At 35.2% G+C, this 19,986-nt stretch overlaps 1 protein-coding gene across 11 annotated transcripts in view; it reads right to left on the bottom strand.

Moving 5' to 3' along the window:
* LOC309653425 (ubiquitin carboxyl-terminal hydrolase 9X-like) overlaps nt 1-19,986 on the bottom strand; it is a 140,734-nt gene that overhangs the window by 59,581 nt on the left and 61,167 nt on the right. For all 11 annotated transcript variants that reach the window (XR_014259153.1, XM_082448046.1, XM_082448053.1 and 8 more), the window contains 7 exons: nt 17,961-18,048; nt 15,052-15,394; nt 13,823-13,918; nt 13,215-13,426; nt 11,550-11,790; nt 11,093-11,242; nt 10,152-10,272 (listed from right to left, as the gene is read on the bottom strand). Coding sequence is in view for 10 of the 11 variants with exons in the window: in XM_082448046.1 (XP_082304172.1) it covers nt 10,152-10,272; nt 11,093-11,242; nt 11,550-11,790; nt 13,215-13,426; nt 13,823-13,918; nt 15,052-15,394; nt 17,961-18,048 (1,251 nt within the window). In the remaining variant the exon portion in view is untranslated. The remainder of the gene's footprint in view (nt 1-10,151; nt 10,273-11,092; nt 11,243-11,549; nt 11,791-13,214; nt 13,427-13,822; nt 13,919-15,051; nt 15,395-17,960; nt 18,049-19,986) is intronic.

The raw sequence follows: 19,986 nt of genomic DNA, 5'->3' as shown, positions 1-19,986 counted from the left end.
TGCTGCAGAACAGAATTTTAAAAAAAAGAATGAAAAGAAATGAACACAGCCTAAGAGACCTCTGGGACAACATTAAATGCACAACATTTGCATCATAGGGTCCCAGAATGAGAAGAGAGAGAAAGGACCCGAGAAAATAGGTGAAGAGATTATAGTTGAAAACTTCCCTAACACGGGAAAGGAAAGAGCCACCCAAGTCCAGGAAGCGCAGAGAGTCCCAGACAGGATAAACCCAAGGGGAAACATGCCGAGACACACAGTAATCAAACTGGCAAAAATTAAAGACAAAGAAAAATTACTGAAAGCAGCAAGGGAAAAACGACAAATTACATACAAGGGAACTCCCATAAGGTTAACAGCTGATTTCTCAGCAGAAACTCTACAAGCCAGAAGGGAGTGGCATGATATACTTAAAGTGATGAAAAGGAAGAACCTACAACCAAGATTACTCTACCCGGCAAGGATCTCATTCAGATTCGATGGAGAAATCAAAAGCTTTACAGACGAGCAAAACCTAAGAGAATTCAGCACCACCAAACCAGCTCTACAACAAATGCTAAAGGAACTTCTGTAAGCGGGAAACACAAGAGAAGAAAAGGACTTACAAAAACAAACCCAAAACAATTAAGAAAATGGTCATAGGAACATACATATTGATAATTACCTTAAACCTGAATGGATTAAATGCTCCAACCAAAAGACACAGGCTTGCTGAATGGATACAAAAACAAGACCCATATATATACTGTCTACAAAAGACGCACTTCAGACCTGGGGACACATTCAGACTGAAACTGTGGGGATGGAAAAAGATATTCCATGCAAATGGAAATCAAAAGAAAGCTGGAGTAGCTATACTCTTATCAGATAAAATAGACTTTAAAATAAAGAATGTTACAAGAGACAAGGAAGGACGGTACATAATGATCAAGGGATCAATCCAAGAAGAAGATACGACAATTATAAATATATAGGCACCCAACATAGGAGCACCTCAATAACATAAGGCAACCGCTAACAGCTATAAAAGAGGAAATTGACAATAACACAATAATAGTGGGGGACTTCAACACCTCACTTACACCAATGGACATAAATTTAAGAAAAACTGAAATCATATCAAGCATCTTTTCTAACCACAACGCTATGAGATTAGATATCAATTACAGGGAAAAAAATGTAAAAACACAAACACATGGAAGCTAAACAATACGTTACTAAATAACCAAGAGATCACTGAAGAAATCAAAGAGGAAATCAAAAAATACCTAGAGACAAATGACAATGAAAACACGATGATCCAAAACCTATGGGATGCGGCAAAAGCAGTTCTAAGAGGGAAGTTTATAGCTATACAAGCCTACCTCAAGAAACAGGAAAATCTCCAATAAACAATCTAACCTTACAGCTAAATGAACTGGAGAAAGAAGAACAAACAAAACCCAAAGTTAGTAGAAGGAAAGAAATCATAAAGATCAGAGCAGAAATAAATGAAATAGAAACAAAGAAAACAATAGAAAAGATCAATAAAACTAAAAGCTGGTTCTTTGAGAAGATAAACAAAATTGATAAACGATTACCCAGACTCATCAGCAAAAAGACAGGACTCAAATCCATAAAATTAGAAATGAAAAAGGAGAAGTTACAACAGACGCCGTAGAAATACAAAGCATCCTAAGAGACTACTACAAGCAACTCTATGCCAATAAAATGGACAACCTGGAGGAACTGGACAAATTCTTAGAAAGGTATAACCTTCCAAGACTGAACCAGGAAGAAACAGAAAATATGAACAGACCAATCACAAGCAATGAAATTGAAACTGTGATTAAAAATCTTCCAACAAACAAAAGTCCAGGACCAGATGGCTTCACAGGTGAATTCTATCAAACATTTAGAGAAGAGCTAACACCCATTCTTCTCAAACTCCTCCAAAAAACTGCAGAGAAAGCAACACTCCCAAACTCATTCTATGAAGCCACCATCACCCCTGATACCAAAACCAGACAAAGATACTACAAAAAAAGAAAATTACAGACCAGTATCACTGATGAATACAGATGCAAAAACCCTCAATAAACTACTAGCAAACAGAATCCAACAACACATTAAAAGAATCATACACCATGATCAAGTGGGGTTTATACCAGGGATGCAAGGATTCTTCAATATACACATATCAATCAATGTGATACACCATAGTCACAAACTGAAGAATTAAAACCATATGATCATCTCAATAGATGCAGAAAAAGCTTTTGACAAAATAGAACACCCATTTATGATAAAAACTCTCCCGAAAGTATGCACAGGGGGAACCTATCTCAACATAATAAAGGCCATATATGACAAACCCGCAGCAAATATCATTCTCAATGGTGAAAAACTGAAAACATCTCCTCTATGATCAGGAACACGACAAAGATGTCCACTCTCACCACTATTATTCAACATAGTTTTGGAAGTCCTAGCCACAACAATCAGAGAAGATAAAGAAATAAAAGGAATACAAATTGGAAAAGAAGAAGTAAAACTGTCACTGTTTTGCAGATGACCTAATACTATACATAGAGAATCCTAAAGATGCTACCAGAAAACTACTAGAGCTAATCAATGAATTTGGTAAAGTTTCAGGATACAGAATTAATGTACAGGAATCTCTTGCATTCCTATACACTAATAATGAAAAGTCTGAAAGAGAAATTAAAAAACACTCCCATTAACCACTGCAACAAAAAGAATAAAATACCTAGGAATAAACCTACCCTAAGGAGGTAAAAGACCTGTATGCAGAAAACTATAAGACAATGATGAAAGAAATCAAAGATAACACAAACAGATGGAGAGATATACCATGTTCTTGGATTGGAAGAATCAACATTGTGAAAATGACTATACTACCCAAAGCAATCTACAGATTCAATGCAATCCCTATCAAATTACCAATGGCATTTTTTATGGAACTAAAAAAAAATTTTTTTAATTTGTATGGAAACGTAAAAGATTCTGAATAGCCAAAGCAATCTTCAGGGAAAATAAACAGAGCTGGAGGAGTCAGACTCCCTGACTTCAGACTATACCACAAAGCTACAGTAATCAAGACAACATGGTACTGGCACAAAAACAGAAACACAGATCAATGGAACAAGATAGAAAGCCCAGAGATAAACCCACACACCTCTGGTCAACTAATCTATGACAAAGAAGGCAAGGATATACAATGGAGAAAAGACAGCCTCTTCAATAAGTGGTGCTGGGAAAACTGGACAGCTACATGTAAAAGAATGAATAGAACATTCCCTAACACCATACACAAAAATAAACTCAAAATGGATTAGAGACCTAAATGTAAGACCAGACACTATAAAACTCTTAGAGGAAAACATAGGAAGAACACTCTTTGACATAAATCACAGCAAGATCTTTTTTGATTCACCTCCTAGAGAAATGGAAATAAAACCAAAAATAAACAAATGGAACTTAATGAAACGTCAAAGCTTTTGCACAGCAAAGGAAACCATAAACAAGACGAAAAGACAACCCTCAGAATGGGAGAAAATACTTGCAAATGAATCAACGGACAAAGGATTAATCTCCAAAATATATAAACAGCTCACACAGCTCAATATTAAAAAAAAAACAACCTGATCAAAAAATGGGCAGATGACCTAAATAGACATTTCTCCAAAGAAGACATACAGACGGCCACGAAGCACATGAAAAGATGCTCAACATCACTAATTATTAGAGAAATGCAAATCAAAACTACAATGAGGTATCACCTCACACCAGTTAGAATGGGCATCATCAGAAAATCTACAAACAAGAAATCCTGGAGAGGGTGTGGAGAAAAGGGAACCCTCTTGCACTGTTGGTGGGAATGTAAATTGGTACAGCCCCTATGGAGAACAGTATGGAGGTTCCTTAAAAAACTAAAAATAGAATTACCATATGACCCAGCAATCCCACTACTGGGTGTATACCCAGAGAAAACCATAATTCAAAAAGACACATGCACCCCAGTGTTCATTGCAGCACTATTTACAATAGCCAGGTCATGGAAGCAACCTAAATGCCCATCAACAGACGAATGGATAAAGATGTTGTGGTACATATATACAATGGAATATTACTCAGCCATAAAAAGGAATGAAATTGAGTCATTTGTTGAGAAGTGGATGGATTTAGAGACTGTCATACAGAGTGAAGTAAGTCAGAAAAAGAAAAACAAATATCGTATATTAATGCATGTATGTGGAACCTAGAAAAATGGTACAGATGAACTGGTTTGCAGGGCAGAAATAGAGACACAGATGTAGAGAAGAAACATATGGACACCAAGGCGGGAAAGCGGCAGCGGGTGGTGGTGGTGTGATGAATTGGAAGACTGGGATTGACATGGATACACTGATGTGTATAAAATGGATGACTAATAAGAACCTGCTGTATAAAAAAGTAAATAAAATAAAATTCAAAAAAAAAAATGAAAAGCAAGGCAAATGACTGATTGAGTGATTTTTTGGGGGGCCCATGATGAGGTGATAGATATTAATGATGCTGCTCAGTATTTGTTCAGAATAAGGCAATGTCAAGTTTGCAGTGATTAAAGAACTGGCCTCTAATTAGACAGTCCGCATTAAACAATTACGAATGAAAATATTCTCAAATAAGCTGAGAAAACACTAATTTAATACAAGCAGTAAAATCTGATAAAATTATCATGGTAATGGTGTATGTGGAAGAGAAAAAGTTTTAGGAAGAAAGACTTACAAAACTTGTGAAAATGTAAGATGTTTAAACCCTATGGTCATTCATTCATTGGATTATTCATCAGCAAGTAGTTTGTGGAAAACATTCAAATCTATCAATACGTTATTAACCTGCAGTGTCAACAGTGAACTTCACTTACTTTCATGGACTTAACAATATTTAGTTTATAAATTTTTGCTGGAAACAGAATCAGGGTATTCTGACTTGCCCTACCACATAGGACTTCAATGTTTTAGCAAAATAGTAATGTTTTATTGTGATTTTTAAAAGCTCAGGTTCAAGAATAAAATTTTTGTGTGCAAGTAGAAATATTCTCAAACACTGGAATGGTTTAGGGAGTTTCGCTTTTGCTGCAGATTTGACGTTTCTTAATGAATTCAACCTACAATCACAAGGTAGAAGTGTTGAAAATACTGCAGTAAAGTTATTTCGATGCCAACTAACACTGTTTGATTCACAAGTAGTCAGGCCTCCACATCAGCAGATATAGCACCCAAGCATTCCACCAAATGTGAGTCAAAAATACTGAAAAATCAAAATAAAACACAACCTAGAAGGTTCCAAAAAGCAAAATCTGAATTGACCATGCACCATGTACTACACTGAAACCAAGCGAATTAAGCAATGTTTAAGTATACTCTGCTATAGCCTCCCAGCATTTCACAGACCCTGAGTCTATCTCCTGCACTCATTGAGCACTGCTCACTTCACATGTTCTTTGTTTGCTCTTGTGTGTACTGTTTCTCTGAAAAAATGGCTCTAAAGTGTAATTAACTAGTCAAAGCAACCTGTCAGAGGCTAAGGAGTATAAAGTGCTATCTGTAAACAAGAAAATCAAAATCTTTGATCTTTTGACCTAAAGGCTGTAAAGTTAAGAGCAAGTTGAGCATTCACACAATAAAACAAAAAGCTGAAACTTGTGTGTTTGTGCTGCCCCTACAATGGCTAAAATAGTCTGTTTCATGATTATCTGTTTGCAGTGACTGGGAAAACATTAAGCACGTGGTTAAAGGACATGTTAGAGAACATATCCTGTTCATGGTGAAATTATGACCGAAAAAGCATTTAGCCTCCATGAGCACTGCTGTGAGGGGTTTTAGGAGAGCAAGAGGAAAGACTTTAAGGCTAGTAAGGGACAGCAGGATAGCTATATAAAGCACTATAGCCTCAAGAACTTAGAGATCATGGGATAACTGGCATTGGCTGATGCTGAGGCAGCATCATTTCCAAAGGGGCTCAAGAAATTCATGGAAGAAAATGGCTACATTCAGAGCAAGTCTTCCATTGTGATGAAAAAAGCTTGCTCTGGAAAAAACGTGTCCAATAGTACCCACATCCATAAGGCATACCCACTTGGCATAAGAATGCCAAGTAGGCCCCAGAATTCAAGGCCTGGAAAGATCACATTACTATTGTGTTGTGTGGCAATGCAGCATATCACATAATCAAGCCAGGCCTCCTCTCCTAAGTAACCAATCCCCAGCACTCAAGAATAAAAAGTGCCTGCTTGTGCTCTGGCAACACAACAAGAAGGCCTGGGTGTTAGCTATCTCATCCCTGGAATGGCTCCACGAGTGTTTCATTCCTGAAGTGAAGAAATATGTCGATGAGAAGAATCTGCCATTCAAGGTCCTCCTAACTGGCAATGCTCCCAGTCAACCCTAATCTAATCTCTCAGCTTCATGTGGAAATGATGTTCCTGACTCAACCTCCACTGATCCTGACATTGGTATTATTTTTTTTAATTATTTATTTATTTATGGCTGTGTTGGGTCCTCGTTGCTGCGCATGGGCTTTCTCTAGCTGCAGCGAGTGGGGGCTACTCTTGGTTGCGGTATACGGGCTTCTCATTACGGTGGCTTCTCTTGTTGCGGAGCACGGGCTCCAGGCGCGTGGGCTTCAGTAGTTGTGCTGCACGGGCTTAGTTGCTCCGTGGCATGTGGGATCTTCCCAGACCAGGGCTCGAACCCATGTCCCCTGCACTGGCAGGTGGATTCTTAACCACTGTGCCACCAGGGAAGTCTCTGACATTAGTGTTACTGATCTCCTCCCAAGTGTCAGAGTCTACAATTTGAACCCAGTTCTCCCAACGTAGATGATCTTTTTAACATACTATCAGAGGTTTGAGTTACCCTGGTGTTTCACAGCTTAGCTATAGTGCCACACATCTCAGTGCCTCACAACATCAGCATTGTAGGCAACCGAACATCAATTGTCATCAACACTGTGATCATCACATGAGGGTTAAAAGAGACAAAAACCACTATTTTGGTGAATGTCAACATAGTGTGTGTGAGTGTAAGAGTGTGTGTGTGTGTGTGTGTGTGTGGTGGGGGGGTGAGTTATATTTTCTCTTATTGATAATTAAATTTTCTGTACGTACTTGTGTTTTAAATATTCTGTGTTATTCAATTATTTTTGTTTCAGGTCACTGAAAGAAAGCAATCTGTGCTTAAAGAAACGTTATGTTATTGTGTGTACTATTTAGTTAGGCCTACAATCTGTACTGAACGAGCACAGACCTTTCTTGACATTATTCACTAAACAAAACAGTATAACAACCGTTCATATAGCATTTACGCTGTATTAGGTACTATAAGTAAGGTAGAGATGATTTAAATTTACAGCAGATATATTTTCCAAACTCAAACTACAGTTCCCATAGCACTTTCCAAATTGTGATGTAAGTGCAAAGGAAATCTCCGTATTCCAAAATGCAGTTAACTGCGAAACTGAAGAGCTTCCTACCTAGCTTAAAATTCAAAGTGATTAAACTTCCGTGTAATGACATGATAAAAATCAAACATTAAGAGAAGAATAAAGGAAATTCTATGAATGCCTTTTACAAATGCTCAAGGAACAATGAGCAACAGTACCTGTTTGTGGAAAAACCATGTCAAAGATTAAAATATAAAATTTATATTTTAGAGATAAACAATAACAAATGAATATCTGCAACTGATTTGATGATATGGAACACAAACTTTGAACCCCAACAAAACAAAATACTATAACGCCCTAAAAAAATCCTGTGATTCTCATTAGTAGGCCCATATCATAAAAACTGCACTATATTATCATTTTTATAGTTCGAATTTTGCTAATAAACATTTTTGTGGAAATTTGCTTCCCCTTTCACATAAGTATCTACACAGCGTCCTTGATTTTGCTCCTTATCCTACAGAGCCTAATACATTTGCTAGTCTAGTCTTTAATAGGAAAAGTTTTCCAATCTCTCTGCTAAAGAATGTTACTGGAGTAACTGGTGAATCTTGAATGGGGACAATTAGGTGATGAAAACATTTCAGTGTTTATTTTCTGGTTTACATATTTAATTTGCTATTACACAGCAGAATGTCCTTAGTTTGAAGAAAATCACAATACTATTTTGAAGGATGACAGAGCATCAGAGCAATTACTCTCTTATGGTTTAAAAAAGAAAAAGTTCTGGGGCTTCCCTGGTGGCACAGTGGTTGAGAATCTGTTTGCCAATGCAGGGGACACGGGTTCGAGCCCTGGTCTGGGAAGATCCCACATGCCGCGGAGCAACTAGGCCCGTGAGCCACAATTACTGAGCCTGCGCATCTGGAGCCTGTGCTCCGCAACAAGAGAGGCCGCGATAGTGAGAGGCCCGCGCACCGCGATGAAGAGTGGCCCCCACTTGCCACAACTAGAGAAAGCCCTTGCACAGAAACGAAGACCCAACACAGCCAAAAATAAATTAATTAATTAATTTTTAAAAATGCTTATTAAAAAAAAAAAAGTTCTTTGTATTGTACTTCTTACTTTTCTGTAATTCTGTGATTTTCTCCGTAATACTACATGCATGGTTTTGCAAAACATGGGGTTTAGGGAAACACAAATATCCTATTAAAGTACCAATACTGCAAAATGTTCATAAAATAAAACAGAACTATAAGTAACAGAAAAAAAGTGAAAATGTTACAATAAGCTAAAAAAGTCAATTGAGAGTTGTATCAACATAATCTTCAAAAAAACTGTAATAGCTTAAGAGAGGCAAAACTATAACTAAATCCAACAGCACATTCTGATGCATAAAAAATTTTCAAAAGCACAAATAAAAGAATGAGAAAAATATGAGCAAAAATTTTTCAAATCACTCACAACTGAAGCAATTAATCTTTTGACTGAAGAAGTCCGAGTACCCAGCACCCAACAAACAAAACAACAACAACAACAAAAAACAATTCACCTAAAGCTCTTCTGATGAGTTCATCAGAAGAGCTCAACTCAAGAGCTTTAAAAACAAACTTAAAAGGCTTCTCCACAAAAAGAAAATTGACATACAAATGGCTTTAGTCTTCCCAATGGTCAAAACTGCTATGAAACTATAAAGGAACAAACTTTCAACCTTTAATGCTATACTCAAACTACTATAAGCAAAACAAAACAAAACAAAAAATACTCCTATAGGTAAGAGTTCAGCTGAATTGAGAAAAGTAGTTTTTTTTATTAAAAAAAATCTGCTTCCCATGTACCCTCCACCTTTTTTAGGGGGCTATGTTTCAGCAAAATAAGGACGGACTGAAAACGTCCCAAGACCAAGGTGTACTAGAGCATCCACAATACAAAAGTTGTATAAAGAAGTCCAAGAAACAGACTCGAGCAAAAGAAAATAAACAAAAACAGGATATAACACATCTGACCATGTTGAAAATTGTTTTTAAAAATTACTGAAGGGAATGAGGGAGACTTAGTAATGAATACCACACAAAATCAAGCAAATAAAAGGGGGAGATTTTAAAAACTAGTATAAATAGGTGTGGGTAACCTAGGAGATTACAATATTTTGATATACAGTCTGTTTGTAATGTTAGTAGCATTTTTATTTTTAGCATTTTTATTAAGCCAAATATTTCTGTAATATTTACAGTCTTGAAAATATAATTTTTTTCAGCAAAATTGTGAGATGACCAAAAAAGGATGTGAAAGTAAGAAAGCCAGTATATAATATCTAAACTCGACATAAAAATTAATAATGCAAACATACTGTTTAAGGATAAACTGTTATAAGCAATAATGAAACCTGAAAGATAAAAACGGTCTTTTTTTTGAAACAGAAATGGAGGATGAGGATGGGTGAGGTAGATTACTGTTTTTCATATAGGGTTTGAAGAATCCTGAGTTTCTGACTTGTGTGCATTAGTTCACTAAAAATATTTTTTACATTATATGTTCCTAAATATTCTTTAATCATCCATGGAAAATTTCTCATCAGCAATGGCATGGATGACACATGATCAGTATCATACACTATATATACCACAAAGTGTATCTCAAAAGAAACAGTATTTGTCTATTAAGTACTTGTCAGCATTAGGAGCAGGGTAGAGAAGGGAGTGGGGAGGTATTTTTCTTACCTGGTGGCATAAGTTTCATAAGTATTCTTGCTCCATCTCTAAGAGGTGGCATGTTCAGATTGCTACCTAAATCAGCAACTTGCCAAAGGAAAGAGATATATCTGGGATGCTGTGACATTATCTGGAAAATAGAATACAAAAAGTATATACCTATAAATTATGTCAAAAAATTTTGTTTTTCAAAATAACCTATACACTTTCCCAAAATAAGTTTTCTACTTATCAATCCCATCTTTTGCATATGCCATGTTTACTACCTGAAATTATCTGCCTTCCCTACCTTTTCACTTTTTACAAACCCACTGATTCTTCACAATGCAAACTCAATCATTTATTAAATAAGCCTAAGCTACTCTAATTTCTTTGTGCCACATTTTCTGTTTTCTAAACCATGAATTACACACAGCTCTCAGATGCTGTTTAAACAAAAGACACTTCACACCCTTCAGCGGTAACTAGTGTTGATCAAATTCCTAATCCAATTGTCTCAGGGACTCAAATTCCTCTCACGATGAAGTGGCTGGTATTATTCCAGCTATGATTCTTAAGAAGGATGGGTAGAGAAAGAGTAAGAAAGGGAAGAGTTGCTGTTTTAGATGTGAGAAGTATTACTAAGAATCTCAGAAAAACAGGAGATTGTACGTTTCTGTAAAAACAGTTCCAAAGGAAAGACTAATATTTTCTAGAGGTATATATTTAGTAGTATTGTAGCTCAATAGTGACAGATTAATTCTATGCAAATATAATTCTATATCCATGGGGAAATTTTATTTTAAAATCCAACAACTAAGAAATCCAACAAGAAGTTAACAGTTAACTGTATATTTATTTGACATTCCCAATCTTTAGAACATATAAACTTCTTATGAAAAGAACCATTTTACACATTTCTCTGTATTGTCAAAGAAGAGTGTAATGCCTTACACACACTATCTACTCACCACCCCAGGCAAAGAACTTTCCACTTCTGGATTAGGACCATCACTGTAAAGATTACAGTGGTTTCCAGGAGATCCAGTTGAGGAATCAGAAGAACTATCAGGGCTGGAAGGCATATTGGAACTTACTTGTGTAAGTTTGGCTGTAATTACCTGAAAATGACAGAACAGCAAAGACAATGGAAAATACTTCCACAAAATGCAGCAACTAGATATATCGTAAGGCTAAAAAAAGACTTCATGCTTTAATTCTAGAGGTACAATTAGAAAGTTCTATCCAAACTAACCCCTTAGTAGCTTATCTCCTCCACAACACATCCCATCTTACTTAGGGTTATAACCCACACACCTAACACAGAAGACTGTACACAACAGTTAGATGCTCAAACATTAATGAACAATTAGAAAACAGCCTCAATGTTTAATTTTGGGAGAATATTTGAAAATTATATGTACTTACAGATTTATCTTTTAAGTTTAATTGTCCAACTAGCTTTCTGTCATCTTCAGAATCTATCAATTCACCACCCACAAAGAGTTCAATTTTTGTATGGGCTACATTTGCTTTAATACGATTGAGAATACATCGTCTTACTGAACCAACTGTATCATTTGTATGAGACCATATGTCCAAGTCATCAACCTGTCTGCCATGGTTTGGAAATCGAACTATAAGAGAGAGATGTTTACCACGGAATGCTCTGCAGGGAGGGGAAGGGGGAAACACAGTAATATTCAGTAGATGGCCAAGACATAAAGCTGGGAATTTAACATTTCCTAACTAAGTAAAAGGAAGAAGCTTAGACTAATGTTGTTCTCAGGATATACAAAATAAAAATTTTTTATTTCTTTAACTGTAAACACTATAATTAATCTTGAAAACACAACATAACTATACGCCTTTGTTGTTAATCTTTGCCTCTATGAATGCAGAAGATTTCTACTTATGATAAATTAATAACAGAGACATGAATAAAATATCAATTAATTTTAAGCCATAAAACGTCAATTCACCAAGAGTATTTTTAAATGTGGAAGAAATGAACTTCAGCTTGAGAGTGTCAACAAAAATGTCAAAATGCATGTTTCCACTAGAAAAATTTTTGAATTCTTAAAAACAAAATTCACCCCAATTGGGGCTTCCCTGGTGGCGCAGTGGTTGAGAATCTGCCTGCCAATGCAGGGGACACAGGTTCAAGCCCTGGTCTGGGAAGATCCCACATGCCACGGAGCAAGTGGGCCCGTGAGCCACAATTACTGAGCCTGCGCGTCTGGAGCCTGTGCTCCGCAACAAGAGAGGCCGCAATAGTGAGAAGCCCGCACACCGCGATGAAGAGTGGTCCCCACTTGCCACAACTAGAGAAAGCCCTCGCACAGAAACGAAGACCCAACACAGCCATCAATCAATCAATCAATCAATGTGAATTTCTTTTTAAAAAAAAATTCACCCCAAAATATTTCTCTAGGTATATATTCTCTTCCCACAGGTAAGATACAAAATAAAAATCACATTAAAGTAAGCAATTTTACATTTTCCATTTAAAAAATGATCACAATTTTTAAACATCTGATGGTACTTAATCCTACAAACTTCCCCCCAACTAGAAATGCCATTTACACTATTATTAAATAATTTAATATATTGCTTATTTAATTTATAATATATCATTTATATCACATAATATATACAATATACAATTATATTGAAATGATTTAGTGATTTATATTATAGTTCCTATATTTAAAGAAATTTTAGTAAAGACATTTAAAAATATTCTTTGTGACATTTACTAAATAAACAGCTTTAAAGAATTTTATTTTTAACAGTGTAAACAAATAATATCAAAATAAAAACACATCAAACTGCAAAATACCAGAGCAACACTTAATGGATGGTAGTAGCTCAGAGCACAATGCCTCTCCAAAATGTAACTCAGAACTTTCTATTTAAAAAAAAAAAATCTGTAAGATGCAAGTAATGTTTTTAAAAGGCAGGATACTGACATCCAGAAATAAAAAATTTCTTTATGGTCCTTTTAATCTATACATCATAACTTTACCAATTAACTGGTTAAGAAAAATAAATAATTGCAAATTAACACCAAAAGATCAGTTTCTTACAAACCTTGACATAGGGAGAATTGTTCTTTCCTCATGATAATCACTATCACATTCATTTATGTATTCCCTTAAAACAGTTAATACTCGAACCATTCGAATGACTTCCTGTTTTGCACAATTAATACTGTCTTTGTCACCATCCAAAACACACAATGTATCATATGAAGCTTTCAAGCGATCAAAGCAAGACTGAATGAAGTCTTCATGGATAACCACCTATAAATATTGGGCCAAATAAGAACAGTTCAAACTGCTTCAAAATTTAAAACCAAATATGACATTAATCTAATTAAAGACAGTAAAATTTCAACTTCTAGGTAACTTCTAAAAGTAGGAAACTCACATTATGTGTGATCAATAATAAAACACAATAATAAATAATTACATTCGAAATGATCATAACCATCTAAAAATAATTACCAAGGAAACATTCACTGAGTTGGCATTTGGTAAGGGACAAATGTGCATTAAATACTTAAATATTTTTGACAAGAGTTAAAAAGTTAAGTTTCTAGTTTTCTAATTAACTCTAAGTTTAAAAAGATTCTACTAAACACAAGACTACTTTTCAATCTAACTGGAGTGGAAGTTTTTATGTACTTCAGTCCTCACCTGATTGACCTGTAACCTGGGGCCAAGGTTTGTGTATATCTCTTTAAGGAGATCTATAGCTCTGCTTGCAATATCATCATTACTCTGAATTACAACCTAGATCCAAAAATTAAAGTATTAGTAACATTCAAGATGTATTTTCATTTGGCACTTAAATTCAAATTATATCCTCAATTTTTAAAAATTCAATAATTTAAGACTAAATTGATTTTGATATGCAAATCATGTAAAATTAAGTAAATGGAATATTAAGAATTGATACATACAAGTTTTCTCAATAGAGCAATTTGCTTTAAAATGAAAACAATAAAAATTGTGAAATTTTCAAGGAATAATTCAAATAAGCTAAAAAGTTTTCCATGAAAAATCATTTATCACAAAAAGCAATCCTGTCAACTCCAACAACTTCTGCACATCTTTGTCACTGATCTAATTACATCAGAGGTTTTTACAACATGTTTAGAATCCTATACTCTGAGGGTGTTTCAGGGCTGACCCTTTGAGAGGTTTGAGGAGGGAAAAGGAGAGGAATAGAGGGAGACTGAGCTGAGAAAAACCCTTGATTTTAATGAAAGACCAAGCAAACACCTTAGCTTATCTATGGTTTAGAAATAAAACTAAAAAACCCCACATCCATAACACGATATAAGCTGAAACGTAATAGGTTAGATTTTTAAAGATGGAAACAAAATTTATTTACAAAAATGGAAAAAACCTTAAGCATTTTACTCCCAGGTACTTAAATATATCACAAATTAAGGAGTGTCATAAAGGTATTAATTGATAACTCCATCCAACTAATAATCCTCTGTTCTGTCCATCATTCATTTTGGCATTAAATGTACAATAAATCCCAAGATATAACTTATGTAAGGTAGCTAATGACCTTCATGAAAGGAATGTGAAAGATCTGCAGGCAGAAAATGGTTACTGTACTTGCATATACCTGAAAGAATTCTAAGTACAACAGATGTACCAGTGGCAGATAGTTAGAGGGGAGAGAGAGAGAGAATGAGCCAAAAGTTAGTGGCAAATAAAAATGATATAACAAGAAGCTAAAGATGAACAATTCCCACCCATGCCCTCTCTCCTATCCCCCAATTACTAGGAAAAGCATCAACAAGGATAAATACATGTAACTTACAAGCACAATTATGACTCCTTAACCATTTTTTAGAAACCACCTCAGGTATAATGTTTGCAAACAGGAGTTCCGACTTCTCACTTACCCTCCAAAGGTAGTCTAATCCTATTAGCTCCAAATCATCCATCATATAGGCTCTTCTTTTTGCTACTAGTTTCCCTTCTCGACAGTTAACAGCTTTGAAGAATCGTTCAAAACATTTCATTCCATTTTCAGTTAACAGGAAAGGATCAAGCTGAAGCACATTACTTTCAAAGAAGTCCTTATTAATATCAGGATCTAAGTCTGGTTCATCCCCCATTAACTTGGAATACCACTTAAAACAGGCTTCACGATCACAAAGGTAAACTGCATTCTCTGCTAAGCATTTCCATATTTGTTTTGCCTGAGGAGCACAGAGCCACAGTTGGCCATCCTTCAGTAAAAATCTTGGAAAAATTTAAGAAATCTGTAATTAGGTCTATACAATTTTACCCTCAAACACAATTTATTTCAATGTGTCTAAAATAATTCATTTAGCACAATCACATTTTAATTACAGCTTAAAAATGTGTTCTTTCAAAAAAGCCTATTTCTTAACTATATATCTGGCAGGAAAAAAATATCAGCTATTAATTCATTTATTTAACAAGCATATATTCATGGGGCAACTACTAAACTCCAGGAATTATGCTAGATGATGTGAGCTAAATACAGAAGCTTCTTTCTGACTGTCAAGAAGTATAGGCTTTGAAACCAGATCCTGACTTAGCTCCCTGCTTATATGGTTTCACTGCAAAATAAGGTTATTACGTTAGATGACTCTGACATAACAGAATGTTGTTATAAAATAAAGCTCCTCAAAATTTTTTAATTTCTAAAAATATTATACTCAATACCTGCACGCAGTAAACAAAACAATCTATGTAATTTAAGCTTATTTCTAGGTCAGTAATCACTAATATGTTTATCAATATTCAAGATGTTCTCTGGTGCTTTTTAGCTGTGTGACTATTAGGTGTCCATTAAAATAAGACTACAATGAAGCTGATAATTCTCCTTCAAGCAGTGTCTTCCTTCAGTTAGACTCTAGTTTCTTTTAGCACTCTTCTACTTACTCTGTGTTATTTCTATGAATGATAATGAAAGAAAACAGAAGTTAATTTTGATCTGAATAATAATTTTACATTTAATTCTTAGTTAACAAATGGTGGCTTCATTTCCAGTACAGTATGGTGTATTCATTTAATGTCAGTGGGTTTCTTCTTTTGGGTCTTAACTGTAGGTCTTTAATATCTCAATAATTCTAGGTCTGAGTATGAAGGTGCCTTTTAGAACTTTTTAATTCTACCTAATCTCTCCAATTTACAAATGAGCAACATGAGGGCCAGAATAATAAGGCACCTTTTCCTTTAGTGAACTGCACTACTATGTATGTATAGAGCAGGAACTACAGTAGGTCTGATTCTAAACTTTAACAGAATAAGTAAATTCTAAACCATTTTTCTATTTCAGTAAACCTAAGGGATACTGTACACAAATGTCAATAATAGTGGCCCACTATGGGAGAGAATCTAGATACGAGGTGGCAACTTTTTTTCCTTGGATGTTAGCGGGGTGGCAGGGGGAAGAGCACTTTAAATAAATGTCATAAAATCTGATGACTAGATTTTAATGTCATAAAATTTGATGACCAGAATTTTTCCTAAGTTGAAATGTGTAAACACTTGCATCAGAGAGATCAGATCTATCTGACAGATTATAAAATTCTTAAAGGTAGCTATGGATTGACTTAGAAAATAGATTATATGTCAATCTAAATATTCTCCATAAATTACATGGTTCAGCAACAGAAATATAGTATACAACATACTCCAAAGAGAAAATTCCCAAGAGTAAATATGTATGAAAAATAATAAATACAAGATTTTATGAAAAACTGATAGCCTGGGCATGCTTTCTTAACATACTTATGATTTAAATATACTTTTCTGCTATGATATGCTAACTGAAATTCTAAGAAACCTTATCACTTAAGCTACATAGCCATATCCATACACATAAATAGACATGTCATTAAAAGCTAAACATTACAGGGCTTCCCTGGTGGCACAGTGGTTAAGAATCCGCCTGCCAATGAAGGGGACACGGGTTCGAGCCCTGGTCCAGGAAGAGCCCACATGCCACAGAGCAACTAAGCACGTGCACCACAACTACTGATCCTGAGCTCTAGAGCCCAGGAGCCACAACTACTGAGCCCGTGCGCCACAACTACTGAAGCCTGCATGCCTAGAGCCCGTGCTCCGCGACAAGAGAAGCCACCACAATGAGAAGCCCGCGCACCACAACGAAGAGTAGCCCCCGCTCGCCACAACTGGAGAAAGCCCATGCACAGCAAAGAAGACCCAACTCAGCCAAAAATAAATAAATTTATATTAAAAAAAGTTAAACATTACTGAGCAAATTCAGTATTATTTAGTATTTAGTTTTGGCTTAAAAGATAGGCTATTTTTCCTTATCTCCATCTTAAGTAATGTTATTATATATAGGTTTAGCTTGCCTTTATCAGCCATTGTTAGAATAAACAAAGCACCTAAGCATACCAACCACCCTCACTGCCATAACAGCATTAATGTTCCTTACTGCCACGATAGCATTAATGAAAATGTTCTCTGGCTGATGGTTTTTCCGTCCTATAGTTCAAAGTATGAAAATGTATGAAGAATAAACTTTAATTTCTAACTGAAATAAACATAAGCTCCACTCTGAAATTTAAAATGTATTTTCTTCAAAATCCAATAAAAGAATAAAGTTAAAGCTTAGCCAATAATTAAAAGGCATTTAATAATGAACACATAGGAAATGTTACATTAACTTTTGGCAATGGTTCTTATGTGGGAAAATACTCAGTTACAGGTGAAATGGCTACCTAAAAAAGACTCAGCTATGAAGAATATTAACATTGCATCTTTATGTGTGCCTTAAAGAGAAGAGCACTAATTGTTTAAAACTAACCTAAGGAAATTAAGCCGTTCTTGAACTTCTTGAACATGACTGTATCTACTCCCAAGCCTCACAGTTTGTGGGTCATAGTCTTCATGGTCTGCAAATTAACAAAAATATTGCATCATACACATATATATCCACATCACTGTTGACTTTAACCAAAAGAAGTTAAGAATCCAGTAATCATTTATCATTAATAGGCAACATGTAATAGATATATTTAAATAATCTAATTTTCCCCACAAAAATGTACACTTGCTAATAAGTCATTTCTCCAAAGAACTATAAGCTTAGTAAAATGAGTAACGTTAGTTAAAGATATTCTTTAAATTGCAAGAATCCACAAATATTTAACAGTACTTCACGGCTAACAGGTAGAAATGAGTAAGAATTACTAAGTGAACAAAACATAGCATGTGCATGTTAACACAGCACGGTTGTTAAATGACTCTTGTAAATACATCTTTTTTTGTTGCCAAGTGGTCCTGAAAATAACCAAGCATCATAATGAAAGCAAAGAGAATGGGAAGAGGTAATGCAAACTGGCAGTCCCTAAAAAAACCATAGATTTAAATGAATTGCACTGTGTAAGTCATACAAACTTTGCTCAGAAATGGGAGAAAATGATACATAAAACTCATTAATTTCAAATCAACACAAAGGGTATCCTCCTCTAATGCACTAAGCTGAAGTATATTACATTTTGTTGATGAACATTAAAAAAAAATCTTTAACTGTGATTCAGGAAGCACTGGTGCATAACTTCAATAAAAAGTAGCTCATTTTTACCTTTCACATGTAAAAGTTATATAAAGAATTTTAATGTTACTTTCTTGTCTAAGATAACATAAAAGCAGAGGTGAAATCAGCTGATCATGACACTACGGAAATAATTTTTCCAAAACCAAAGATGCCTAGCAGAAATGCAACGTAGTTATGGCAAATGCATAACACTGAAGAATGAAAAACTGAGGAAATATCAGTGAACTCCAAGAACCTCACAATATATATCTTGCCATATGCTTGAACAGATCCATGCAATATGCTTCTTAGACAGAAACAATCACCATAGTTTGTTGTGTTATTAGTTCTACATCATAGAATTCAATGTAAGTTTTACTACAAAAATTAATTTTGTCCCTATATTTAAAGGTCAACTGCTAAAAAGCACTGGTCAGAAACATAAAATAATATATTAAGGAGGAAAAGGTTAGAAGCAGATGATATGAAATCAATTAATTCAAAGGAACTCACTAATACAACAAAATTTCAAGTGCTTGCTATGTGTCAGGCAACATTCTAACAAGCATTAACTCCATTCTAGCAAGTATTAACTCATGAAGTTATAACTATTATTATCCTCATTTTACAGATTTGGTAACTCTTCACCATTGAAGGCTTAAGTAACCTGCAAGTTATATAGCTATGAATGAGGCCACGTTTTAAATCTAGCAGTTGATAGAGGTTGCATTTGTATCTCTAACTTTGCAAAGAAGCAATATAAATATGATAAGGAAGAATGCTGCCATTCTTGCGATCATGAAAGGGAGATAAGCCAAGAGCACAAGTATAATCTGACTAAATGAAACAGAGGATCCTAGTGATGCTGAAGTGCACACGTGCTCCAACTGACTGCACTGGCAATTCGGACTTCAATTTATGGCAATGACATTAAATTAACACAGGAATTCACACAAAAGTGAATAAAAATTATTGAAATTAAATATGTAGCTGACTGTACTTTTGGAAAAGGTCTTAACTGGCATGTAGGAGGACTCTACCTCCAAGAAAGCCTGAGGTCATAAAACCTCAAGAGAACTATACACGAATCTCTCACTTATGTTGCTGATTTGGGCTGCTCTTGCGAGAGAAAACAAACTACAGTTTCATGCCTATAGTGACTTCCCTGTCCTACCATTCTGCTAAGAATAAACCTTGGTATACCTAGTAAGCAGGACTGAGTGGGACCAATATAAGCACCTGGTTCTTTGACTGCTTTTCTAATACTACGACTAGAGTGGACAGAATGGGTAAA

This window comes from Balaenoptera physalus (assembly GCF_965194825.1).
Source record: "Balaenoptera physalus genome assembly, chromosome: Y".
Lineage (NCBI taxonomy): Eukaryota > Metazoa > Chordata > Mammalia > Artiodactyla > Balaenopteridae > Balaenoptera > Balaenoptera physalus.
This window is presented reverse-complemented; position numbering and strand designations above follow the sequence as displayed.